Consider the following 27,032-nt stretch of genomic DNA (forward strand, 5'->3'; position numbering starts at 1 on the left):
CGCGCCGCCGCGTGTCCCCGCCCGCGCTGTCGGTCGGAGCGCGGATCAGCGGCGCGGCGGCGGCTCGGCACGGCGGCGGCCGGTCGCAGGCGGCCGGGCGGAGTAGCGGACGGCGCCCAGGCCGCCCCACGCGCCGGGCTCGCGGCGGCGGAGCGCGCCGTAGTCGTCGGGGCTCGCGGCCGCCCGCGCCTTTCAATGGGCAGCTCGCACTTGCTCAACAAGGGCCTGCCTCTCGGTAAGGCCGCGCGCGCGCATTTCCGGCCCGGCGGGGGCGGGGCGGGCGGGAGCAGGGGCGGTCCGAGCGCGCGCCCGTGGGGCCACCGCCTTTGTGTGCGTGCGCGCGTGCGCGGTCGGGGTCGTGCGCATGCGCGAGCTGCTGCGGGCGAGTGCGCGTGCTCCGCGCCCCCTGCGGCCGGCGCAGGTGACACAAAGGGGCTCGCGGGCCTGGGGCGACCCCGGTGGGCCCCGGCCCCACCTAGTGGGACCCCCGGTCCCCTCGGACCCTCATCCCGACGGGCTTCCTGGCCCCACAGGATTCCTGGCCCTACCCCAAGCACCCCCCAACCCAACCGGACCCTCGGCGCCCGGGAAAGAAACCCCTGGCCTCAGGTCCTATTAAGTCTCGTCGCCACCCGGCCCCAATCTCTGGCCGCGGTCCCGATTCCAGCGCCGTCCACCTGCTGGAGCCAGAGCAGCCGGCGTGCTCGGTCAGCTTGACCTCTTGGCCTTATTTAAGGCTCCTCCCTGTTGCGGCACCAGCACTTGCCGCGTTTCACCTGCTTCCGCAGCTGGCCCCCAAAACTAGCCGCCAAGGACTAGCTTTAAGAGGCTGGGGGCGGAGGACCAGAGGGAAGGACTGGGGATTGTCCCTGAGGAGCCATCCGGCTGTTTTCAGTGGTGGTTAGCTTTGGTAGCCGGGCTCCCACCATTTGAATTGCTTTCCCGTTTTTAAAAATAAGTGGAATCCTAAGGGTTCTGCCAGCGTGGAGGGCTGCCATCCTCTTGAGGCTCTCCGCTGAAGTAGGCGTTGTGGGGGGTTGGACTCAGTTCTTTTTGGCACTTTCTCTTGTCACGTTTGCTGGCGGGACCTGCGGGCCTGAGCCCTAGGGCTGAGGGTAGGGCGGGAGGGAGCAGGCGAGGTCGGGCCGTCCTGGGCTGGTGCCGCGGCATCAATGGTGACGCTAGGCCTGGAAGCACCTTAGCAGGCCCCTCGGTCTGCCAGTGGCCATTTTGCAGAGCCTTCCTGCTGGGAGGGGCGGTTCCGGGTGCGGCCGGGGAGGGGCTGGGCGAGGCGCCTGGGGGGCCAGAGGCCTCTCAGGCTCCCTCCTCTTCTAGGGCCACCGCACCCGCCCCGAGGTTGCACCTGAGCGGCAGAGTTTCAGGACAGAACTTTGCCAGCCCAGTCCTCTGCCTTTGGGTATGCTACAGAGGGCCAGTAGGCCAGGGCCAGACCTTCTCTTGGCCATGGTTTTCTAGTGATCACTCAGGGCACAATGCCGTTCTAGCTGGGGAAGAGGGCAGGAGGTTGGTCTTTCTATCTGCACAGTCAGGAATGTGAGTCAGAGCCAGGACAGCGGGCCGGTGAGGGGCATGATGGTCTGGTCCATCTGGCTAAGTCTTTCCTTCTTTGGGCCCCATGTCTGTGCCCCTCCATGTCCCCTAGGTTACCCTTCACCTTGTGTACAGATACACCAGACCATGCATCCACGCATTTACTTTTGGTACACATGAGCAATCGTGCAGAGATGTGCTCCCTGCCCACCGTGTTGGCATCTGGGCCCAGTGAATTGTGTGCAGGCTGCTCCCATGCAAGTGATGTCCTCACCAAGTGCCTGGAAAAGTGACCACAGAGGCTGAGAGTGCAGATTCCAGATGGGCCCTGGCCAGTATGTGACCTCTCTGTGTCACCATCTGCAACCACGGGGTAACCGTGGTGATGTGCCAGTCTAAGCAGTGGGCACCTGCAGCATTCAGGGCCAGGCTGGGGGCAGTGTCACGCTCAGGGGCTGTGTGTTTACTGTTGTTGCTGAGGACAGTGGTCTGGCAGCTGCTAATTGTCTGTCCTGGAAGTTTGTCAGCATAGCTTTGCTGATCTGCAAAGCTATAGGTGAGATCCTTCTCTCCTCCTGCTGCTTGGCCTCCTTGTGCACATGGCTGCCACCTTGACTGGGTCTGAGCATGGCCTTGCCTGTTCCGCCAGTGCTGCAGACGCCTCTTCCTCTCTTTCTGTGGCCATGAGGACACAAATGTGGCTGCAGCTGGCCGCCTAGTGGTGCTCCCTCACCCCACCCTCTCAAGACCACTCAATATTCTTTCTGTTGCCCAGCCTTTTGTGGGGCCTCTGTCTTGTTTCCAACATTCAGTTTTATCCTGTTCAGCCTTAACTAGGCCAGCTCATGGGTTCCCTGGAAATCCACAAGATGGGTTCATGGCTGGGGACGTCTCTTCTGGACATGTCAACCTGAGGATACCTTAGGTGGGGGTCGTGACTGGGCTGCATGGTCTGGGGGGGCTGGTCCTGCCTGGTGAGGTCCTGGTGAGTATCCTAAGACAAGCCCCAGTCCTGTGTCCTGGCTCACTGTGTTCTGGGAGACTGGAAGGTGCCAGTAGCCCTGTGTGTCCTGCCTGGAGCTGGGGGCACCACCCTCTGGAGACTGATAATCTGGCAAACTGCCAGTTGGTATGTGCTCAGTAAATGTTTACAGGGGGAGCCCCTCTGGCAGAAGCGACCACATCTGTAGGAAGAGACCCCAGGCTCTGTAGCCAGGAGCTCTTTCAGGCCTGGGTGGGATCCTGCATGTTTCAGGATTTCCTGTGCTGGCCATCACCTGCGCTGTGAGCCTCGTGTGGCCAGTGCCCCAGGGCCACCTGGTCTGAGTTGTGGGCAGCGTGGTATCACTGTGCTGGGAAGTGTTCAACTGGCACTTCTCAGGATCACTAAGCTGTGTCTGCAGGTAGATCTGTGTGCCATCTGCCATCTGTAACCCCATGAGTGCCCGAGTCAAAGGAACATGTGTCTTGAGGCTTTGCAATCCTGTGGGCACTCCCTGCTAGAAAGACTTGCTGTTTTTATTCAACTCATCATGGGAGGGAGCATGTCTGGCTCGTGTCACCAGGGCTGAGGCCTGGCTCGGGATGTGAGGGACATAGCCACTTGAGTCACCCTGGCCCTGCCTTTTTAACTGTGTTCCTGATGGAAGGCTTGCTAGCAGCACATCTCTCAGAGTCCCCTTGTAGTCAGCAGTTTGTCTGCAGCTGTGGTCACGTACCAGCATTTGCCCAGCACCTGGAGCGCCACTGGCCTGGGGCAGGATGGTCCCTGAGGTACAGCCATGTCAGGGGCTACACACTCGCATGGCTCTGCCTTTAGGAAATGTGTTTTCCCCACAAAGCCAGAAATCATTTGGGCAGCCAGCCACCAGCTGAACGTTAGCCTTGTACCCCTCTGGGTGATCCCCCACATGCCCCTGGCCAGCTCCAGAGGGTGCCAGCGCGTAAAGCAGCATGTGGACTGCTGGTCTGGGGGTGGGGGCCTGTGCCAGCTGGGATGGCTGGACCTATAGCAGGGCCCTTTCCCAGCCTTCAGGGTAGCCCGGACCTCCCAGGCCTGTCTGGCACCGCAGTCTGAGGTGGGGAGTGTGGTCTCCGCGGAGAGACACCAGGATTGTGACTCTGCCTCCTGGGACAGTTTGGGACGCCCCATGTACAAGGGTAGGGAGAGGGTGGGAATCCAGTGACCTGTACTCTCTTTTAGTGAGGATGGAGTTCACGTTTCCACAGCAGCTCACCGTGTGTCTGTGTGGACGTGACCTCCACGTGTGAGATGTGTGCGCCCACTGCCATCCCTGAACATAGGTCTTGGAAGCACACCCTGCCTTTTATTTTGGGCTTCACTCTGCGTCTTCCCAGGCTGCAGGGAGTCCCTGGTTCTTGTGGATGCTGTCTCCAGAAGTACCGTGTCTTCTCTGGACTGTGCCCAGTGGGGCCACATATTGGCCTAGAGGGTTCTGGGGCAGCTCCTGCCCTGGGCAGCACAGCCAGGCCCTAGTCCTTAGGTTCCCAGGCCTGTGGGGCCAAAGCAGCCACCCCACGATTGCCAGGTGGCTGCCCTGTAGGGCCCAGTTGTGGGCACAGTGGCATCCTGGGGTTGGAGCTGCCAGGCCCTTGAGCTGTAGGGCACCCTGCTGGGCATTGGCTTTGAGGAGGTGTGGCAGGTGGCCAGAGGAGCTGGCCCAAGTTTATGGGATCGGGCAATGTTTGATTTTATTTTCAGGACTGGAGACACAGTTTGTCTTGAGAGGGGGTGTGGCATGCTCTGTCTTCAGTGGGGATGGGTAGAGGATGGTGGGCCCGTGGGGCTGGAGGGATGTGGAGGCAGTGTCAGTGGCTGCTGAGTCTAGGCTGGAGAAGGTGGGGAGGGTGGAAAGGGACTGCTGGGGGATGGTCTGGGATGCCTGATGGGTGTGAGGGAGCAGGTCTATGCTCTTCAGTCAACTGGGTTGTCGGGGAAGGGTCCTTGTGCTGTGCTATGCGTAGGCCTTAGTCTTTCCCAGGAGGGGCTGTCCATTGGGAGGACCCACGCCTGGCACACTGTGGCCCAGGCTACGTGGGCAGGTGCAGCCAACAGGAGGGAGGGCCTAGCAGGCAGCGGGTGATGTGGGCAGTCAGCACGGCACCAGGAGGCCCTGGATCATCTGGCTGTCCCCTTTTAGCAGCCCCCCCAACCTGTCTCCAGGGAGATTGGTGGGAGGCTGTCTGCTGTCTTTTACCTTATTTTGAAATAAATTTTTATTTTAAAAGTTTTAGATTTACATAAAAACCATGGAGAGGGCACAGAGTTTGCACATACTGCACCCCACTGCTCCTTGTGATGTGTTGGCAAGGGGGGACACCATGTCCCCCAATCTGTGTTTCTTCAGACCCTGCATTGTTGTGCTGGGAGGTGTGAGCAGCTATGCGTTTCTGAGAAGCACTGTGCATCCCGGGCCTTGTGCCCTCGTTCCAGAGTGTGGGGCAGATGCGGGGTCCATGCCCTATGGCATGAGGCGTGGATGACAATGGGGGACACGGGGGGCTGGGTCCCTGTGTGAGGCGAAGTACCCAAGGATCTTTGGGCCTCGTGCAGAGTTGGGGCCATAGGACTAGATGGCAGCTGTCGGTGAGGCTGTGCCCAGCATGGGGCAGCTTTGTGGGCTAGCTATGGCCAGAAGATGGTGTCCCCCCTAGGCCCTTGCGGTGCAAGTGCAGCCACTCAGCCCAGAGCACTACATGGAGCAGGGCAGCAGCCATGGGTCCTTCCCAGGTGTGTCTGGGTGCTAGGACCTGCTCCCTCAGAGCAGCTAGTCTGGCAAGTATCTGCTAGTTTCACAAGTGCTGACCAGTCCCGGGTAGAGTGAAGCAAGTTGGCAAGTGCTGACCAGTCAGCCATGTTGATGGGTCTAGACAGGTGGAGATTTGTGGTCTGTGTCCCAGCAGGACCGCCTGTGAGGTGCGTGCACTCACACAGTTCTCTTGTCCTTTAGTGTCTGTTTTGTGGAGGATACAAGTGTTGGGTCAGCCCTTGTCCCCTGGTGCTGGTATGTGGGCAGCAGGGGTGTGGGAGGCTCCAGAACACTCTGAGGGCTGGGTGGTCAGCACCCACACCCATTTGCAGCCTCCCAGGCTGCATTCTTGATGGGTCTATGCTGCCTTCACCCCATGGCAAGGCCCTATTGCTCCCTGTCCATGCATCTGGTTGTCCACACACTCTGCTCTCTGTGCTGAGCAGTGTTTTTGGCAGAATCGAGTGACCATTGCTGGGGCACTGCCTTTGGGGTGGCAGGGCCCATGCAGGGACCAGGTGGGCATTGTGGGTGAGACCCTGGGCAGCTGGTGCTCCATTCCTCCTCTCACAGCCGTCTGGAAATTCAATGTCCCTGCCTGGTCTCAGCCTAGGAAGCAGCAACTTGAGTTAGAAGTTTCCAGAACCAGCAGCAGACCTGGCTCTGCAGCTCCCTGGCCTGGCCACATGTCCTGCCTTTGGCTTCTGGTTCTTGGACTCTGGGGGTCTAGGTGGGGCAGGAGGCCACGGGGTGCTAAAGCCCCTGGAGGAGCTATGACTGCAGGGTGAGCATACCGCATGTCTGCGGCCGGAGCCAGGGCCCTTGCCAGCAGCAGCTCTGGCCTTCCAGGTAGGTCCCAGCCAGTAGCCTTGGGTGTGGCGGAAGCAGTGAGAGGTTTGCTTTTGTGGAGTTTCCTGGAGTTTGAGAGTTTTAGTCGGCCCCTCGATGGTGTTTTAATGTGTCTCTTGTGTTTAATTTTTAGTAAGACTTTGAACCCGACGCAGGCTTCAGTGGCTGCCGTGGATCGGAAGCCTGAGTGCTTTGGCTCGAGACAATTAAAGACGTGGGATGAGGCTCCAAGACAGGACGCGGTTCTGCCTGGGGATTCTGAAGATAAAAAGCTTTGAAAAGTCGAATTCATGGTCGTGGAAACCGAGCCCATATTAAGAAATGTCAGGTTGGTAGGGGTTTCAGAGTCTCAGCAGGCGAAGCCGGTCCCTGTGAGTGTGAAGGAGGAGCTCTGGCGACTGTGACAGCACAGTCTTCAGGGCCAGGGGCCTGAGCTAGGTGGGCATCAGGCCCAACTGTTGCCATGGCACATGTGCATTGGGGTGGGGACACCCAGTGTCCCTAGGGAGGTTTCCCTGTGGTCCTGGTGGCCACCAGCAGCAGGCTGCAAAGCACAGCCTTGTTTAGACCTGGGTCATGTCTGCACAGAAAGTGTCCCAGGACAAGTGCTCAGGCAGGTACTGAGGCCCCATCTTGCCTATAGCAGATAGGCCCTGGGGCCTCTGGAGCCCCAGCTGAGACACAGCTGAGACCAGTCAACCCCAGCAACCTACCCCCAGCTGGAGCTCAGAAAAGCTGGGACTGTAGGCTGCCTTGAGCTTGTCCCTTCGCCCTTTTGTGATCCTTGGCCTTGTTAGGTCCTGCTACGAGGCTTGATATAGCATGGGTTAGGTTAGTGTTACCTCGAGCTTGGCTACCTCCTGGGTATGTCCTCGGGCCGCTGAGGGTGGGTCCCCAGGAAAGCCAGCTCCATGGGTGTTGAGAGGTACTGCACAGTAGGGCCTGGTACTCTCATCACTGCCCCTTGTCTTCCATGAGGGACTAGGCCCCTGGACCCACCAGTAGTTGGTGTCCTCCCCGGGCAGTCCTGACATGGCTGAGTTGTTGGCAGGGTAAAGCCGAACACCAGTTTGCTAGGCCGAGCCTGCAGGTCATGGGAGTATCTGTGTGGGGGCCTGGGCGTGGTTCAGATGCTACACTGAGGACCCTGGGAGCTCTACTGTGTTACGTCCACGCTCGCTTCGTCAGAAGTCAGGTTGTGGGTGCTGGCAGCAGGTGGTATCAGCTCAGGGAGGGCAACAGGGCAGAGCTCACACAATGTTTCTTTGTGGGCGCGGCTTCTTTCCAGCCCGTTTGCACATGGATGAGTCCCTGCTGTCGGGCATGGGAGACGGCTGGAAAAGTCAGTGCTAGGCACCTTGCATTCACTATTGGTGGGCACTGTCCAGTCAGGGCCTCTTGGTCTGGCTGTGCAGACCCTGTAGCTGTGCGGCAGCTGGTGTGGGTGAAAGCGAGTCAGGGAGTTGGACAGTGTCCTCTCCTGCGACAAGCTGGAGCGCATGGACCTAGGGGAGGGGCATGTGTGTGGTGATCAGCACGGTCAGCCAGGGTATGTGGGTCCCACCAAGCCTGGAGCCTCAGCCAGGTTGCCTCAGACCCACACTTTGCACTGTTCCAGCTTTGGGTGGTCAATGCAGACCTGCTCCGTCGCCAGCAGCATCCACTTGGGAGACTGGTGCTGCAGGAGGAAGGCAGCTGCCACAGGGGTTCATGTTGTGCCTGGTTTGCAGATCCTGGAGGTGTGTCCCTGCCTCCCAGCTGCTGACAGCTTGAGTGGCTAAGCTATGCCCACCACAGGACAGGGCAGGAGATGGGGCTGAGTGTGCAGGCCCATGGCCTAGAGCTGGCCATGAGCCTCTTGCATCTGTGGTCAGTGGCAGAGCCTGCTTGGTCACTGTGCTTTTCATTCTTCATCCTGCGCCCTTCCCACTGGCTGGACATGCCTGGATTTGCATCTTTGTGAGGCTATGGGGGGTGGACAGCTGGACCCCGCTTCAACTTCGGCACTGCTTGGTCGTGGTGGGGGTGACAGTGGCCACCGGTGCTGTCTGCCTGAGGCCCTTGTTTCTCCTCCTGGGCCCCAGGCAAGCTTTACTTACGTCTTATTTTTAATAATTTTCAGCCTCTTGTGCTGGGAGGGGTTTAACCTTTTTCTCCTTTGTACTATTTTTTGCCTTTTCACATCTAGGAACAGAAACGGGCCAGGCAGTTTCTGGGGGAAGGCACCCTTGGGACTCATCTGGGTCTGGGTGGCCACTTGGGGGCGTTTCCCTGAGGCCTTCTTGTGTAATCTGCACATCCAGTGTCCATGGGAGTATCCTTGCAGCTGGGTGGAGCACAGGGCCAGGCCTCCCAGAGCTGCCCTGAAGCCTATGAGAGTCCCTGGCCCTCTCCCTGGAGGGCAGCTACCATGTCTGTCCTGCAGGTGTGAGTACCAGCTTTTAATCTACTTTTTACAGGGGTCCATGTGACTAGACATTCAGAGTAGGAATCCCTCAGGCTGGCCCTCTCAAGCCCCTGTGGGCAGGTGGCTACAGCATGGTGGGTGTGGCCATGGGTCGCAGCAAGGCAGGAACTGAGCCCTCTGCTCTGTCTTGCAGGCGTCCGACCTCCGATCATGAATGGGCCGCTGCACCCACGGCCCCTGGTGGCTCTACTTGACGGCCGAGACTGCACGGTGGAGATGCCCATCCTGAAGGACGTGGCCACTGTGGCCTTCTGTGATGCACAGTCCACGCAGGAGATCCACGAGAAGGTAACAGCCATACACCCGTGCCTGGTGTGAGGCAGGGCGCAGAGCATGAGCAGGTCCTGGAGCTTTGGCCTCTGGCCATGGTCAGCCTGGGTGCCACCTGGGACAGGTATGGCCTTGCCATGTCCGCCCAGCCTCATCAGGAGGTAGAGGTGGGACTTCGTTGGCTTCTTGCTTCATTTTTTTCATGACCATGGTTTTACCAGAATGGGGGGCCTCAGGATGTTGGCCTGAATTACTGGAGGTGGGTTATGCTGCTTCCTCCTGGTCCACGTGGTCTCAGCCTTGCTACAGCACCCACAGGCTCCTGTGTGTAGTAGTGTGAGGTGGCCTATACATCTGGCAGGGCAACTCAGGGCTCCTTGTGTGAGGACAAGGCCCGTTTGGCTTCTGCTTGTGGTCGTGGCTCACAGGTCACAGGTCAGGAGCAGCTGCCTTCAGACTACAGGTGAAACTGTCAAGATTCTCTAAAAATTTGACAACCACAAAGAACTAATAGAACAGGACCCGGCTCCAGTGGCCAGCAGGAGGGGACAGGCTATGCCAGCTCAGGCCCAGGATATTTGCTGTTATAGAAGAAGCATCTCAGAGGCCAGTTGTGTGTTGGCAGCAACAAGGGCCCATGGAGGATGGGACCTGCGAGCACATGCCAGAGTCAGGGCTGAGCTCAGATGTGCCTCACTCACGCTACAGCAGCCTGTTAGCACCCCGTCAGGCCTTGAACTTGGGTTATGGGTGACCCTGCACTGCTGCACCCTGGTGCACGGCAGGGTTGGCCTCTTCAGAGGAAGACGCCCACCTTGCGCAGTCACACGGAACCCAGCTGTCAAGGAGGAAAGATGCCGTAAGCCCCGCCCACAGGAACCAAGAGGCAGACAACCCTGGGAGCTCAGTCTTCCCCCACAGCCCAAGACACAAAAGGGGGTTAACTCTGCAAAGTGACGTGGTACACCAGGAGGAGGCACAGCTGTAGCTGCAGGGCTGGGTACACCAGAGCCGGGATAGAGACTCACAGGGCAGATTCCATAGCAGCGGAGGGCAGGGAAGGATCTCAGTCCAGGGTCTAGACACCACCGGGGACGGAGGGTGGGAAGAGGTCTCAGAGCAAAGAGGATGGCACATGGAGGAGCGGGCAATCCTCACGGCAACCCCAGGAAAGAGGGTGGGAGGAGGCCAGAAGCAAAGTGTGAGATCATGGCAGATGGTCTCCAAAAGTGACAGGAAAACACACAGTGAGCCTGCACTCCTCCATCGGGACAGCTCCATCTGGAAGGCTTTGGCGATTTCTTTGGGGCTAAATGCATGCTCACAGTCCGATAGCAGGTGCCCAGAGCCCTGCTCCATGGGCAGAGGAACACGCTGTAGATGCCTGCGGTGATGAGCTGGGTGAGGAAGGCTGACCCCAGGGGCTCATGGGGTCCTGCTCCCTTCTCTCTCCAGCAGTGAGGTGACTGTGATAGGAAACAGGTGTGGGGTGGTTGAGGGCAGCATGTGGTCTATAGATGTGACAGGAGGTGCTTCCTCTGCGTGGCCATCGGACTGCTCTGTGTCCTGATGTTGTGGCAGCTACTTAAATCCACATGCACTGAAGTTACACAGGCCTGCACATACACACATGTGTGCACACACGCGTGCTAGGAGGAAATGCACATCCAAGCTCCTCTCGTGATGCCAATGATAGATGTTGACCTTGACCTGGTTGTGGACGGTGTTCTCTCTGGGAGTGGGACACACAGGGATGGACCTTCTGGACTGCTTTGGGGAACTTTTCATGAATCTTAAACAACTTCAAACTAAAAAAACAAAATTTTTTTAATGGAACAAAAAGGGGATAGTCTGATAGAAAATTTTCAAAATCATAAGCAATAAAACAAGTTTTGCTAATAAATTTGAAAACTAAGACAAAACATGTTTTTGTCTAAAATTGTAATTTATTAAAATGGCTTTAGGCTAAGTGGGTGGCATGGTCCTGTAGTCCCAGCTGTTCGGGAGGCTGAGGCAGGAGGATCTCTTGAGCCCAGCTGTGGAGGCTGCTGTGAGCGAGGCAGAATGAGACTCTGTTTTTTACATTCCTATAAGAAGCAAACAAGCAAGTGGATTAGACCCTGGCTGGGGGATGAGGGCAGAGGTGGGGCGCAGCGAGACAGCGGACTCTCCTTACATGACAGGCAGCACCCATTATACTCCTGATTCATGTCCATGGTGAGATCTGCAGAGACACCTGTCTGTGCAAATGCAGGAGGAAGGAGGCATCAGAAAACAAGGAAGGGTTCTGGGAAGTTGAAGATATGAATGAACATCTAATTATAGTTAGAAGCCTAGAGGCAGTCAAAGAGATCTCACAAGAAAGAGATACAAAGGAAAAACAGGGGAAACAGATACAAAGGCCTCCCAGGAACTCTGTGCCCAAGTCTGATGCTGCCTTCTGGACCCTCAAGTGCCCTTGTTTCCACAGCATACAGTCTTGAAGAGAGACTTGGTTTCCTGAGCTTTCTCACCACTGATGAAGTTCTAACAAGGGACAGGAAGGCAGAGGTTCATGTACAGAACCCTCTTTCCTCTTTCTGCTGGCTGAAAACCTGCTGTGATGGGTGGAGCCTGGGCAGCCACCCTGGACCACGAGGGGGATAGGAGCAGCAGGACAGGAGCTGGGACCCTGGGTGTGCTGTGGTCTCCAGGGACTGGCGTGGGAGGAGGTGGAGACTCCATCTACCAGTTGGGTGTCTGGTGTTGTCTGGGTAGAAGGTGGTGGTGTTAATGCAGTCATCTGATGAGTGGAAACTTCAGAGCCAAGTGGTCACAGTCCGAGGAAGAGCTCCAGAGGGCACCGTGATGCCCACTGTCAGGGTCAGTAGATAGGGCCCTGCGGTGCCTCCCTGAGGCTTGGAACTTTCAAGATCAGGGGGCATCAGATCAGGCCCAGGGACACAGGAAGGCACTCTTGTCCTTGGGCAGGGGCAGTTGGGGCTACAGAGCCTTTCTGGGAGGGGCTTCTAAGGAGACGAACGGACTTGTGTGCAGCCGGCAGTGTCTCCAGGCTGAGGGAAGTGGGGGGCTGTCTCGTAGAGTTGATGCAGGCAGACGTGGCACCAATCCAGGGAAAAAACGGAACTTGGTACTGTAGGTGTGGTGGGTGGAGTAGGTCCCCGGAGGTGGCACCCACACAGGAAAGGCTCTGACCCCTGTCCCGAGGTGTGAACCAGAGGACAGAGACCCTGTCACCATGTGGTGGTCCAAGGAGGGACAGTCAGGGCAGGTCAGTGCCGTGATGAGTGGACAGAACAGGACCAGGCTGTGGGGATGGTGGGAACATGAGGACACGTGATCTGGAGGACACGGCAGGCCTGGAGCAGGCCCCTAGGCTGCCCCACCCTGGGACCATGTTTGCACTTTGTGGCCATGTCCCCTGGCTGGGGATTCTTATCTTCTGGGGATGGGGACCCATGTGTCCTTGTGGAGGCTGAGTAGGGCGCATGCTGTGGTGGAGGCTGCGTGGAAACTGCAGGAAGCTTGTGGCAGCCCTGGGGAGGTGTCTGCACGGCCCACCCCCAGGGTGGGCTGGTTCTCAGGGAGCCAGAGCCCGAGGGTAGCGGGCCCAGTGGGGCGCAGTCCATCCCAGGGCAGTGTGGGACTGGGTGGCTCTGGCACCACTCAACATGCATCTCCACACTCCAGGTGCTGAACGAGGCCGTGGGGGCCCTGATGTACCACACCATCACGCTGACCCGGGAGGACCTGGAGAAGTTCAAAGCCCTGCGAATCATCGTGCGCATCGGCAGTGGCTTCGACAACATTGACATCAAGTCTGCTGGGGACTTAGGTAGGTGGTCCAGCCACCTCTGCTCTGCGGCATCCATGTGGCGTCATGCTTTGCTTCCTTACAAGATCCCTGCTGCAGGCTACCCGACTGGCTGGAGGGGTAGACGCCGGACATGGCTTCCTCAGAAGCCTCCCATGGGTGCTTGTCCCTGTCTGTGGGCAGCACCAACCCATCTGGGCCCTTGCGAGGCCCCCGGGCCAGTGGCCGGACTACCAACACGTCCCCGTTGGGGCTTCCTGGGTCTCTGTCCTCCAGGCTCAGTGGGGAAGACACATGTGTTGTAAGCTGAGATGCCCCCACTGCACAGGCACACAGTACACACTGCCTGCCCGCATGCACAGATGTGCACGTGGACTCAGAGAACTTGGTGCTTAGCCATCCCATGCTGGGTTTGGCTGCTATTTTCTGGGATGCTGTAGTGCGCCGTCTCCTGTTTCTCCTCTGGTGACAGACTGCAAGGTGAGATCATGCTCTCCAGGCCCCTGGCTGGCTGGTGCCTTTCGTGTCTGGCAGGGCCCTTTTCCTAGGATTTGGTGGACAGTGTTGCAGAGTCTGTTGTCCCCTTTCTATGGGAAGCACGGGTGGTATTGGAGCCTTCATCCTAGGGTGGCCAGAGCCTTGTCCCCGCCAAGACCTACAGGCAGCAGCCCAGGGAGGGCTATGGGGCTGGGTGGCAGCCCTGGTGTCTTCTGAGTGGGCCCCCACTGCATGCCACCTCTGGGTCCTTGTGGTTTCACTGGACGGGGCTCTGTTCAGAGCCAGGACAGCCTGGGTCAGGACACACAGGCGGCCCTTCCAGGTCTGGCCAGGAAGGGACTGAAGCCAATGTCGCTGTCCACCCCAGGCGGCGCTTTTGTTCCTGGGGCCCATGAGCCGCACAGTCAGGGCCCCTCTTGGCTGCATTTCTGTTTTGCGGCAGAGTGGATTGCTCTGGAATGCTGCATGGGCCCCTCACAGTGGGCGTCACCCTGGTACATGGGACGGTTCACAGGACACCACAGCCAGTCCCGGCCTCCTGGCATCTCATCACTGGGGAAGAGCCCTGGGTGGGCAAGGCAGGGATCCACATGATACGCTGAGTTTGCATGGAGTAGGAGCATCAGCCTTGCCCTCCAGGCCTCCAGAACTTCTGTGTAGGGCATGGCAGCGGCCCTGCCTGGCCTGGGGCCGCTGGGGAGGCCACCTGCATACATGGGGGGCAGCATGTTCTGACTGGGCAGGAACCAGTCATGCTCAGGAAGCTGAAGCGTGGGTCTGGCAGGGATGTATGGGAAAGTGCATTAGCCTCTGCTTGGCCACCTGCATGTCCCCAGCTCCTAAAGCTGTGTTGTAGGGGTCAGGGCAGCCTCCCTGCCTGTCCTTCCGGCCCTGGTCTGCACACTGAGCAGTCCCGATTGTGCTGTGAAGCGTAGCAGGGGTGGACATGAGCCCAGCCCCACATGTGCAGGGCTGGGTCAGCCACTCTGCTTTGCCACGTGTGAATGGCATGTGTGTGTTTGGTGGCCTCCCAGGGTGGCTGTGGGGACATGTCTCCACAGCTACCCTGAGATAGCCCCTTCTTGCTCCTGTACTAGTGGCCCTGAGTGTTCTTCCCAGAGGCCAGGATCTCACGTGTGGTGACCCCGTGTGTGTCCGTGTCCCATAGGCATTGCTGTATGCAATGTGCCGGCGGCGTCTGTGGAGGAGACGGCTGATTCGACGCTCTGCCATATCCTGAACCTGTACCGGAGGACCACCTGGTTGCACCAGGCGCTGCGGGAGGGCACACGGGTGCAGAGTGTCGAGCAGATCCGTGAAGTGGCCTCTGGAGCTGCCAGGATCCGAGGAGAGACCTTGGGCATCATTGGACTAGGTGTGTTAGCCACGGTCAGCATACTGGCCTGGCCAGCGCCAGCTCTCTGCCCCGCGGCTCATGCTTGGGAGAAGATGGGGCCGGGTGGGCTGTGGCTGCAGGAGTCATCCCTGAGCCCCCGGGACAGGACTGAGGACAGGCAGCGGGGTGGGTATGTGGGAACTCCAGGTATGCACCATACACACACCATGTCACGGGCAGCTGGACACACTGATGTCACATGGGCATAATGTGCGAACAGCACACACAGATGTCCCTGCCCACATTGTCTTATGTGGACGGCATGTAGGGTCCCGCATATGCCCAACAGGTGGCTCCCAGGGCCTCTTCCTGCTGTTCCCTGCAGGGCTAACCCTGGTGGGGGCGGGGGGGGGGGGTTGCTCATGTTCTCTCCTATCACCCCTTGTTCATGGTTCACCCCATTGCTCGGCAGGACAGGAACTGCTCTGGGTTCCCCTTGAAGCAGTGAGCAGTGCCCACATGGGCCAGGCTTAGGCCAAGCTTAGACAAGCAAGCACGTGTGTGCTGTGGGGGATCCCGGGAACAGCTGTATTGAGGGAGAAGAGAGCTAGAAGGGGTGGCCAGGGGCCCCCAGCATGGGGCTTCGGAAGAGCATTGAGGGCTTCTGTATGTGGCGCACTCCTGGTGGGAGGTGCTTACAGGTTCATGCAGTGGAGATAGTCCCTTTCTTTTTCTTTTTCTTTTTTTTTTTTTTTTATTGTTGGGGATTCATTGAGGGTACAATAAGCCAGGTTATACTGATTGCAATTGTTAGGTAAAGTCCCTCTTGCAATCATGTCTTGCCCGCATAAAGTGTGATACACACCAAGGCCCCACCCCCCCTCCCTCCGTCCCAATAGCCCCTTTCTAAAGACCACTAGGTACCATTGAGACTACCGACTGCCGTTGCCCCCCAGAGCCCCCTGCCTCTCTGCCAGCAGTAGCTGGCTGTGCCCGGGTCTAGCCTCTGCTGCCCTCTAGCACCTGCGCAGGCTGCCACTGGCCGACTCCTGCCTGCCCTGCCTACCAGCACTGAGGAGTGGGAGGCTATCTGGGGTTGTCTGGGTGTCATGGATGCCTGCATCTGTGAGAGAGTGCTGGGGCCCAGGGACCCGCTCACTGGACGTGCCTTTCACTGTCCTGCTGAGGTCCCCACACAGACCCTGGGGCTGGCTGGTGCCCTCCAGAATCCTGAGCATACGTGTCCCCCTATACCCCACTTGTCTGGGCACTGGATGGCTCCTCCTGCCCTGGGGAGGGGGTCGCTTGCGTCCCTGAGGTTGCTGTGGGCTGTTGGCTGGAGGGGCCTGGGGCCGACAGCTTTACCAGTCTCTACACCAGGCTACTTCTCAGTTCCTGGCTCTTGGCACAGTCCCCTGTACTCTGTGCAGTTGTGGCCCCCCTGCAGCCAGGTCAGTGCCCCATCCTAAGTACTGGGGTGCTGAGGAGAGCAGGTTGTGCCCCCCCCAGGGTGTAGTGGTGGCCCCACTGCCACCACACGGCTGCATGGTGCTCCTGACTGCAGAGCACCTGTGGGGACACCTCAGCCCCCTAGGCCTATCTTTGAAACCCCATCTACACCTCCCTAGGAGAGCCCGGTGCTCTGGAGTGACACCCTCCTGGGCACCAGCCCCTCACAGCCCCTCCGAGGGCCCCTAGGTCATTCCTGTTTGCAAATCCTGTGTTCGGGTTGCTCTTAGTATGAAATATACATGATTAGTACTACGATTGTCACGTGACTACACGCGAGTAGAAACAGTGAGCAGTTTGTGTGGCTCCCTGTGCTCTTGGCGCCATGCACACAGTGGGGCAGCTGTGTTCTGTGTTAGTGGTGCCCATGGTTTACATCTTACTCTTGTTTTTTTTCTCCCTCCCTTCTTCCTATGTTAAGTGCACATTGGAAAACACCTTGCATGTCACACCCAAGGGACTCAACGCCCAGGTTGGCACAGCACTTTCCTGATACCCGGACAGCACCCTGGGGCCCTTCCCTGTCAAAGCACGGCTTCTGTCTTCAGGACTGGAGTCTGGAGTGTGTGGCCTTTGTGTCTGTGTGCAGTCTTACACCAATAAGGCAGGGTTCCGTTGTGTGGACATACCACAGTCCAGCCTCTTGTGGGTGGACTTTCTGCTTTAAATTTCTGGTTATTACAAATAAAGCTGCTGTGAACATGTTTGTACCAACCTATTGTGCACTTAACACTCCGGGAGTGGAATTGCTGAGTCACAGAGCAGGGCTTTGTTCAACTTGGAAGAAAGTGCTGAGCTGCTCCCAGACACTGCACACCATACTCCTGGGGCTGCGTCCCTGCCAGCACTTGGCACCGTCAGCCTTCATGATGTCAGCCTGTCAGGCAGGCATATAGTGATTTTTCATTTTTATTTTAGTTTGTTGTTTCTTGATAACTAGGAAGTAAAGTGCCTTTCACCCACTTCTTTGGCATCAGGAGCCCAAGTGCGTGTGTGCGTCTGGGCATCTGTGGAGCTGCCCGTGCGGCCGTCATGGGCAGGGGGTGCACGGCAGTCTTCCTCCCAGCCTGGTGCTTCACTTTCACTTTCTTAGCAACTTTCCATGATGACAAGTTTTCAGTTTTAGTGTGTCCTACCCCACAAAATATTCTGTTTCTTTCTAGACGCTTCATAGCTTTATAGTTTTTACCGTGAGGTCTAGTGCCTGTCAGGAATTAAAGTCGATGCCTGGTGTGGGTTAGGAGTCGGAGTTCACCTTTCCCGTGAGGTGGCAGGTGGCAGGCACTGTGCACCATGACTGTGAGGTCACCCCCGCCGAGCCGCCGTGGTGCTGGCACCTTTGCTGAACCTCAGTCGGCTACACAGGAGAAGGGTGTCTTGGGGCTTCTGTCCCACTGACCTGTCTGTCTCGGGGCTCGCCCGCTCTACTCGTCCTGTCGTAAGTCTTGACATCTGGTAGTTTATACCCTTCATCATCTTCTTCAAGGTCACCTTGGCTGTTTGGGTCCTACACATTTCCGTTTTACAATCAGGTGGTCATTTTACATTTTGCTGTCCATGGGCCAGTTTGGGGAATGATGGCCTCGTGACAATATTGAGTCTTCCAGCACACAAATGGAATATCTGTCCATTTATTTCCACTTTTCTTATCAATATTGGGTAATTATTGTAGAAATAGTAATTATTGGCTATTATAAGTGACATATTCTAAATTTGTTTTCCAGTGGTTTGTTAATTAGTATCCCTTAACTTTCGTAAACTGACTTCACAGCCCACAGCCCTGCCAAATCGTGGTCTGTTCCTTGCTTGGGTTTATGCCTGCACTGTTTTATCATCTGCAAACAAACACACATTGGCTTTTTCCTTTCTGATCTCCGTGCCTTTGTTTCTTTTATTTCTGCCCGTTTGCATTAGCTGTGACTGCTGGGACAATGTTGAATAGAAGCAGGGAGTGTGGCGGTACTGTCTTACCTCCCAGCCTGGGAGGAGAAGTTTCTGTTATTTCACCATTAAGGATTACATTTGCTGTTGGTCTTTTTGTGCCCTGAAGGTCTGTTGCTGGTATCTCCACCCTTGCTTTCTTCAGATTAACGTTTGTGTGGTGTTTCTTCCTTCATCCTTCCACTTTCAATTCTGGCTTTTATTAACAGCTTATAGCTGGGTTTTCTTTATTCAACCTGACAATCTTTGCCTTTTAATTAAGAATGTTTGTTTAACTTTAACCTGATTACTGACATGTTGGATTTAAGTCTGTCATCGTGTTTGTTTTTATTTGTCATCTGTCCTTTCTCCCTTGTTTCTCCTTTCTGGCCTTTTTTTTTTTTTTTTTACATAAATCAAGTTTTTAAGAAATGGTTCCATTTTATGTTCTTTATAATCTATTGTTTTAGTGACATTTCTGTTTTACTTTCAAGGCAATGACATGCATTCTCAGCTCACTGCAGTCTCCGTGGAGCTGTCAACATATGTCTGTGAGGACAGAGGAGCTTGGGCAGCGAGGCTCTTACGATAATAACCCTCTTGCCCTTTGTGCTGGCAGCGCCAACCCTGCTCCATGTGACTGTCACGCGCTCCATGTGTGTGACCGGCAGTCGTGGCCTCTAGGTGGTCTCAGTATTTACCTGCATGTTCCCTATCTTGACTTTACCTCTTCCTCCAAACCCTACTTCCCACCTGGTGCCATTGACCTGTGGCCTAAAAGATCTTTAGAAATGTGGCTTATTAGTGACAACTTCTCTTAGCCTTTCTTTGTCTGAAAATGTATTCTCCCTTTCTTTCTTTTTTTTTTTCTGTTATGTTTTTATGTTGTTGTTGCAGTTTGGCCAGGGCTGGGTTTGAACCCGCCACCCTCAGTATATGGGGCTGGCGCCCTATTCACTGAGCCACAGGTGCCACCGTACTTTCATGTTTTTAATATAAAGCAACATAGTACAAATGTTGTGGTATTAAAAAGGATCCCTATTTTTTAAAGAATGAATTTTTTTTTTTTTTTTTTTTTTTGTAGAGAGAGTCTCACTGTACTGCCCTCGGTAGAGTGCCGTGGTGTCACACAGCTCACAGCAACCTCCAGCTCTTGGGCTTATGTGATAAAGAATGAATTTCTGTAAACGCTTCAATGAAAAGGAAACTATCTTGATACATAAAAGTTCTGTTAAACAAAATTTTAAAATTTTTAAATCAGAAAATATTAAGAATAAATTTTTTTAAAGGCTCAAACAAAAACAACCTGTATAATCTCCATAAAACGTGTCCTTATACATGTGCTGGACACTTTGACAATGTTAAAATTTTTAAAGTCTAATAGAGGCAGCACTTAAAGGCTTTGTGAATTTTTCTTCAAAAAAAGTGTACTTTCAGTAAAACATTTTATCATTTTATCTGACCATACACTGACATTTTTGTACTTGTATTTTGTATAATACTAACATTGTATTTTAAATGTAAAAATATACATGTAGACCTATGTAATTTCCTGAGTGACTTCAGTCATATAAACATGATTTAGAGAAGAAATTCTAAAATTTTAGAATGAAGCAGTATGTGCATATTTACACTTTTATGTTTAACTAGGGTGAAACTCAAGAGCACATTACAGAATTTATACTTAAATTCTTCAAGAAGTTGAGCAATATGATTAATCCCCAATCTTTACCAATCAGCTTTCTCAAATAAAATGTTAGTAAAATGAATCACTGAAAAGTTATATTTTCTTATTAAAAATATACCAGCAGCCATTTCGGACTGCAGCGTGGATTGTTTTCTATCATATACACTTAAAATCCAACTCACTAACAAGAAATTTCTTGCAATACAAAAAGATAACTAAAGATAATTAAAATATTTGCTTTAGCATACAACCAAGCTATATAATTCACTTACTAAAGTGTCTAAAATGATTAGGAATTGTGGCACTTTCTTTTGTATAAAACCCTTGCTTCATAAAACCCTGAGATGAAAGGTTATTAATATAATAAAACTGGAACCACAATTTACATCTTCTCCTATCTGTATTAAATTGTAACTAGGTTTTTAAAAATTTATAAAGAAATGTGTCAACTTCTGGGTGGCGCCTGCGGCTCAGTGAGTAGGGCACCAGCCCCATATACCAAGGGTGGTGGGTTCAAACCCGGCCCTGGCCAAACTGTGACAAAAAAAAAAAAGTCAACTTCTAAAGCAGCTCTGTACAGTTTTCAACAAAATTATTTCCAGATCAACTGAGTCAAAGGGCCTAAAATAACCCTATTTAGAAAAGTGTATTTTGAACCCTTGTCAGTGTTGAGATGAGGGCCCTTTCCATCTCCACCTCTGGCTCTTTTGTCTTCATCCCTATTTCCTCTGTAGTTATGGTCAGACCCTTGATCACTGGAATGCTGTTTCCGGCCATAATGTCTTACCTGCTAGGTAGGGATGAGAATTCTGTTGGAGAGAGCTTGAAGACTGAGTAAAAGTATGATGTAGTTGAACTGATGGTGAAAATCCTGATTGATCCAGAGGTGGAGAACCAAATTTTCCACCGTAGGACATCTGTCTCAAAACACTATTCATCACTGCTTGTCTCTGAAAATTTTCTGGAGAGGAGAAAGACCTCTGAATTATCTGTGATGATGGAGTCATGCCCACAGCCCTTTCTTATCTGCTGCTAGGAGATGTGGAAATAGGACTTGAATCTCCAACATGGTGCTGAGATACGACAAACTGACATCCTGCGAGGCATGACTACTTCTTTAACCTTAACTGAATTTTGATGGGCCTTCCAAAAAGCTTGATTTCATTTAGCAGAGTCATCACATAAGGAACAGATACTTTATGTTTGAAATTTACAAATGCAAATTGCTTTGGTTTGCCATCTTCCCCCCCCCCCCCGAGACAGAGTCTCACTGTGTTGCCCTCAGTAGAGTGCTGTGGCATCACAGCTCACAGCAAACTCAAACTCTGGCTTAAGTGATTCTCTTGCCTCACCCTCCCAAGTAGCTGGGACTACAGGTGCCCGCCACAACACTCGGCTGTTTTCTTGTTGCAGTTGTCATTGTTATCTAGCAGGCCTGGGCTGATCTCAAACTTGTCAGCCTTGGTGCATGTGGCTGAAACCGTAACTACTGTGCTACGGGCACCGAGCTTGGTTTACTATCTTTATCTTTCGGAATTTTCACTTTTATTACTGGCCCAGCCTGGTGGAGAAGCTCAAAAAGGAGCTTCTCTGACACTTAAGTTTCATGGTTGACCACGAAGAGAGTGTGGTCCGCTTCCACCGCCGCTAGCACCCTCATCTCAGCATCTCTCTCTCCCTAGCCTGGCTGAAGGTCCTGGCCCTCTCCCTTTATTTCTGAAGGGCGTGTCCCCTTGGTGTGGAGTTCCAGGTGGGCTGTGTCTTTGGGCGTCTCTCGGTACCTCCCGATGCCTACTGTCCACTGGCTCCTGTTGTTTTTCAGCAGCAGTCAGCCGTCCTCTTTATTACTTTTGCCCTAAGTGGGCGTACCTGTTTTCTGTTTGACTATATGTTTGGCCTTTTTTTTAGCAGGTTGACAGTGACATTCCTGGGTGTGGTTTTCTTTGTATTTACTGGTTGGAATTTTCTGAGCCTCATCTTTCATCACTTTTGAAAAAATTCTTGGCTATTAATTTTTTGCGTATTTCTTCTTTACCATTTTCTTTGTTTCCTTTCCTTCTGGGACTTCACTTATACGTATTTTAGACCATTTATCATTAATACCTTGTAAGTCTCAATTATTTCCTGTCTTCTTTAGTGTGGGTAGTGTCCTCTGACTGTAGGCTCCTGTCATGAGCTCACTGGCCCATCCCCGTGCCTCCATGTCAGTACGATCTTCTCAGAATGGCTGTCTCCTTCCTGCCAGGCTGGGCGGGTGTGAGGGAGGCTCCATTGGCTGGCACTCACCATAGGTCCTGGTGCCGCCCAGGCTTCCCATCCAAGTCCCCGAGGCAGGGCTCCTTCTAGCTATCTGTGCTGCAGGGGGACTCTTTTTGTTTCTCTGTCTCTGTCTCCCTGTTCCCTCTTCTCGCCTGTCCTGCCCAGCCCTTAGCTCCACCAGCTTACTCAAGAGAAGCCCTGGGGGCAATTGGTGGCAGCCATGTCCCTGTGCCTGGGGGCTTCTCTGCAGGTTCCACCAGGTGCCCACACCAGTACCTGATCTGCTCCTTTGCCTGGTCTGCTCCTGTACCTGGCCTTGTCCCCACGGGTAGAGCAGGCTCATCTCTTTCTAGAATTTAGTTTGGACCAAGTCCTTGGCTCTCCTGACTGTCTACTAGCCCTGCCCCTGAGACTGTCCCCAGGGAGTGGCTGGAAGGGTCCAACCTGTGGCCTGGCAGCCTGGTCTCCTTAGCACTCAGATTGCTGCTGGGACCTCGGCACTGGCTGTTCCTGGTCCCTCCCTGTCACTCTTCCGTCTCCACATATTCCACTTGTTGAGGAGGACCTCCCCTGGCGGTAGCCACTTTTTGTTAGTTGCTTCTGCCTGCCCTACCGCCCCGCCCAGCCCAGCCACCCTGGACCCTGTCCTTCTGGAGCAGTCCCCTTCTCACATACCAAAGGAGAGATGTCGTTTGTATTCTGCGGTGCCCTGTGCCCTCCTCAGCTGTGTCCAGCCTCCTGAGGTGGGTGCAGTGATTGTGTGCCCCACAGGCCCTTTCCTGGGCAGGGGCTAGCCTTAGCCCCACACCAGGACCCTCAGCTCCATGGGGCTTTGGACAGCAGGGCAGGGAGTATACAGCAATGGGACATGGCAAGGCCCACATCCGCCTGTCGCCCCACCTGTGGGATGTGAACCCCACAGGGCACCCCCTCTCTGATGGGGACCTGTACATAGACCAAGGAGGGGCCCATGCAGGCCATGGGGATGCCACTGACTGCTCACGCAGCATGCTGGGCAGGCCACAGGAGGTGGTGCAGCAAGTGGCATGTGAGTTATGGCCAGGGCAGGTGGTCCCGACACCCATGATTAGATGCCCAACTGGCACGTGCCCCCAGTGCTTGGCCACAGCCATAGGGCCCTGGGGCACCCCTTAGGAGACGATACAGACGTGGGATCCCCAGATCTCCTTTCTGTGGGGACATAGGCTCATGTTGTGCCTGGACCTTTCCAGGTCGCGTGGGGCAGGCAGTGGCACTGCGGGCCAAGGCCTTCGGCTTCAACGTCCTCTTCTATGACCCATACCTGTCTGACGGCGTGGAGCGTGCGCTGGGGCTGCAGCGCGTGAGCACCCTGCAGGACCTGCTGTTCCATAGCGACTGTGTTACCCTGCATTGCGGCCTCAACGAGCACAACCACCACCTCATCAATGACTTCACCGTCAAGCAGGTGGGTGTGTTGTGGGTGACAAGGGACGTGGCCTTCCCCCAAACCCAGCTGCGCCTGGGGGTCCTGCCTTCCCTGGGCAGTACCTCGGGGCCATTGGCCCTGCTCTGGACACCGTGAGTGTCCTGTGGGTCTGTGTGTAGCAGAGGCAGAGCCACACACTCACTTCTAACTGCCAGGATCCTATGCAGCAGCCTGAGGGTGTCAAGGCAGCCGGTGTTGCCCTTCAGTGCCCGGTCACCAGGCTAAGGTGTTCAGTCTGCAGCCGGAAGCATCACCAAAAACTGAGCCTCTGCCTGGCCTCAGCCCTCACCTTCCTGGGGTCTGGGCACTGGTTGTGTGTGCATGTAAGTGGGTGCCCGCTCTTTCTGCCCAGACCCCACAGCCCCATGGAGGATGAGGCCGTGCGCCCACTGCCCCTTCTCTGGAGCCCCCGGGGCAACATGGTGCAGGTGTGCTTCAGAGCTCTGCCCTCCTGAGAGCCCCATTGTGAGATGGACACAGGAACTCTCAGGGAGAAGCCACTCGGGCCCAGGCGATTGTTCCCAGGCACATGACTGAGTCACAGGAAATGCCCGACCAAGAAGTGGGGGACATCAGCTCTAAGGGTCTTTTGCAAAAATAATTCATAAATGAGCCTCTGCTGGGACACAGTGGGTTCTGTTGCCACCCCTTAGCCGTTCCCTGGCAGGGGGGTGAGTGGACGATGACACCCTTGGGGCTCCATGGCCATTGGGACTTGGGGGTGCATTGTAAAGCCCTGAGCCCTACCCAGGCCAGAGTCCTGCTGGGCCATGGAGGGCACGGAGGGGTGGCTGAGCCAGGGTCGCCCACATCCAGACTTCAGTCGTAAGGCCGTCCTTCCCTCTTGTTCCCACACCCCCCCATGCAGTGCCCTGGGCTCCAGGTCCCCCCCCCCCAGGTGGGGTTGTCTCTGCTTGCAGATGTGCCCATGGAGTAGGCAGGGCAGCGTCTGAATTAACTAGTCCACACGTCCTTGTGTCTCCCAGATGAGACAAGGGGCCTTCCTGGTGAACACGGCCAGAGGCGGCCTGGTGGACGAGAAGGCCCTGGCCCAGGCCCTAAAGGAGGGCCGGATCCGTGGTGCAGCCCTGGACGTGCACGAGTCAGAGCCCTTCAGGTAACCCCATCTTGCCCCCCTCCCCCACCTGCTGTGGCCTGCTCGGGCCTCTCCCCAGCCTGGCAGCTGTCCAGGCTCAGGCCTCTCTCTGGGCATGGTGTCTGGGAGGACCAGAGCCCCCAGGGGCCAAGAGAGCATAAGGCCCAGCAGCCATGAGTGGTCACTGTGGCTCTGGCCTCAGGCAGCCAAGGGCTCAGGCATGGCCACTCTGGATTGACCTTCTGGGGCTCTGGTGGAGGTTCCGTGGGTGGGGATACTGGGGGCCACAGACTGGCCGGGTGGGTGTTCAGTCTCTGAGAAGTATCAGAGCAGCTCTGAGGCTGCAGACTTTTCTATTGGTGGAGACCCCCCCAGTTGCCCCTGCCCCAGCAATGCCCATGTATCCTGCTGCCATACCCAGCCTGCCTGAGCCCTCAGGCCACAGCCTTGGGCCTCTCTGACTGCATTGTGTGCTGTGCTTAGCTTCAGCCAGGGCCCCCTGAAGGACGCACCCAACCTCATCTGCACCCCCCATGCCGCATGGTACAGCGAGCAGGCGTCCATTGAGATGCGTGAGGAGGCAGCCCGGGAGATCCGGAGGGCCATCACAGGTGGGCGTGGGCGGCCGGGGCTGCGCATCCCTCATGGCACCACTGGGTGCTCTGGAAGACTCTTTGGGAGGCTCCGTCTGCCCAACAGTGGAGGAGGCGCTTGTGTCCTCCTCTTGTTACGCCATGCCCGTTTCATGTGGGCCCAGGGGACACTATGCTCCCTTGGAGTAAAGGTCATGTCCTGCCCATGAAGAGCTGCTGGCTGGGGCCTATGAGCTGCTGTCTGGAGCTCCCGACAGTGAGCGGACGGTGTTATGGGTGGGGTTCCCAGGCTACGAGGGTGACGGCCCCCGACAGGACCCTGCTGTGCGCCATGGGGGGCCCTTGAGGGGTAGCTGAGTCAACCTCCCTGCATCTCCCAGGACGGATCCCAGACAGCCTGAAAAACTGTGTCAACAAGGATCACCTGACGGCTGCCACCCACTGGGCCAGCATGGACCCAGCTGTCGTGCACCCTGAGCTCAATGGGGCTGCCTACAGGTAAGCAGGTGGCCAAGAGCTCCTGTGCTGCCCCCACTGGGCATGGAGGATCAGGGCAGACAGGGGCAGCCCCTTACTAGGGAAGCCTGTCAGGACCAGGGCCCCAGGAAGAAGCCTGGGCTGGGGTGTTGGTGAGGGCCACCAGGCAGAGGCCACCACTTGGCAGGGGCTTGGGCGAGGCCCTGAGGTTCCCCGTGCCAGGTGCCCACTGTAGGTTGTTTGTGGGAGCAGCCTCCTGCTGTCCTGCCTCCCTGGATGTCTCAGTGAGCAGCTGGCAGCCTCACATGTGGACCTCCCCCCCTCTCCCAGCAGGTACCCCCCGGGCGTGGTGGGCGTGGCCCCCACTGGCATCCCAGCCGCCGTGGAAGGCATTGTCCCCAGCGCCATGTCCCTGTCCCATGGCCTGCCCCCTGTGGCCCACCCGCCCCACGCTCCTTCTCCTGGCCAGACTGTCAAGCCCGAGGCGGACAGAGACCATGCGAGTGACCAGTTGTAGCCGTGAAGAGCTCCCCAGGCTCAGCACCTGGGCAGGGGCCTGCAACCCTTGGACTGGAGTGGGTGGAGGTGGCACCTTGTGGTGGCCACGGCGCTCCAGAGACTGTCCGGCTGTGCGGGGAGGTGGGGCAGCGCCGTCCCCTCGACCCCGAGTCACTGTAGTTGTCCCGTCCTGTGGGCTGGCTGGCTGTCCTGTGTCCTTTGCGTTCCTCGTTAAGCAAAAGAAGTTAGTAGTTAATTCTATCATGAATGTTCTTGTCTGTGTACAGTTTTTAGAACATTACAAAGGATTTGTTTGCTTAGCTGTCAACAAAGAGAAGCCTGAGGGAGCTCTCGGCAAAGGGGCTGAGCTGTGTCCCTTCCCGTCTAGGAGCGTCTGGGAGCGCGGCAGCTGGCAAACTTCTCAGGACAACAAATCCTTCCCGTGCTTCTTTTTATGCCACACAGTGCATTGTTTTTCTACCTGCTTGTCTTATTTTTAGAATAATTTAGAAAAACAAAAGCTGTTTTTCCTAATTTTGGCATGAACACCCTTGCTCCAAACGGAGACGGCATCACAAGGCAGCTCAGAGAGGGGCGAGTAGGTGACACGGGGCGCTGCCATCAGCGTCTGTCCTGGGGGACGCGGAGGGCGCAGTGTCCCCACCTGCACCGGTGCCGTCCTGCTGATGTGGTAGGCTAGCGATATTTTGGTTAAATCATGTTTGTGACTGTAACCATTTGTATGAATTATTTTAAAGAAATAAAAATCCCGAAAGAGCTGCGTGCCTCATGTCTGTTGTTGTGACTTTCCTGAGGACACTTGTGGGTCTGGGTTCTGCAGGGCCTGGCTCAGCCGCTGGGAAGCCACAGCCCTGCGGAGACCCAGGAGTGGGCAAAGGCCCCTGTACATGCTGGACCCCTCTTTCTGCCCACTGGCCTGCGGGGCCCAAGGGGTCCAGGCTTGGAGGTG

The 27,032-nt window shown here is 55.7% G+C and overlaps 1 protein-coding gene and 1 pseudogene across 6 annotated transcripts; one reads left to right on the forward strand and one right to left on the reverse strand.

Moving 5' to 3' along the window:
* CTBP1 (C-terminal binding protein 1) lies at positions 1–26,840 on the forward strand. Of its 6 annotated transcripts, none has more exons than XM_053577657.1 (12): positions 1,431–6,170; positions 6,304–6,498; positions 7,789–7,909; positions 8,359–8,597; positions 8,771–8,925; positions 12,598–12,742; positions 14,388–14,594; positions 23,163–23,377; positions 24,385–24,515; positions 24,978–25,105; positions 25,468–25,585; positions 25,898–26,840. In XM_053577657.1, exons 2-12 carry the CDS (start codon positions 6,492–6,494, stop codon positions 26,079–26,081), a joined length of 1,650 nt encoding a protein of 549 aa, XP_053433632.1. In that variant the 5' UTR covers positions 1,431–6,170; positions 6,304–6,491; the 3' UTR covers positions 26,082–26,840. The 6 variants fall into 6 exon arrangements, with proteins under 6 accessions (XP_053433635.1, XP_053433634.1, XP_053433632.1 ...); XM_053577656.1 differs by having other exon boundaries at positions 1,435–6,170; positions 25,895–26,840; XM_053577658.1 differs by having other exon boundaries at positions 1,441–6,170; positions 8,474–8,597; positions 25,895–26,840.
* LOC128575892 (RNA-binding protein 7-like) lies at positions 19,565–23,148 on the reverse strand (annotated as a pseudogene).
* Positions 26,841–27,032: the final 192 nt, after the last annotated feature.

This window comes from Nycticebus coucang, chromosome 23 (assembly GCF_027406575.1).
Source record: "Nycticebus coucang isolate mNycCou1 chromosome 23, mNycCou1.pri, whole genome shotgun sequence".
NCBI lineage: Eukaryota > Metazoa > Chordata > Mammalia > Primates > Lorisidae > Nycticebus > Nycticebus coucang.

Coding starts and splice junctions, on each gene's coding strand:
- CTBP1 (XM_053577656.1), top strand. Junction 8,926..12,597: donor CGCAGGAGATCCACGAGAAG/GTAACAGCCATA, acceptor TCCACACTCCAG/GTGCTGAACGAGGCCGTGGG. Junction 25,586..25,894: donor CTCAATGGGGCTGCCTACAG/GTAAGCAGGTGG, acceptor CCCCTCTCCCAG/CAGGTACCCCCCGGGCGTGG.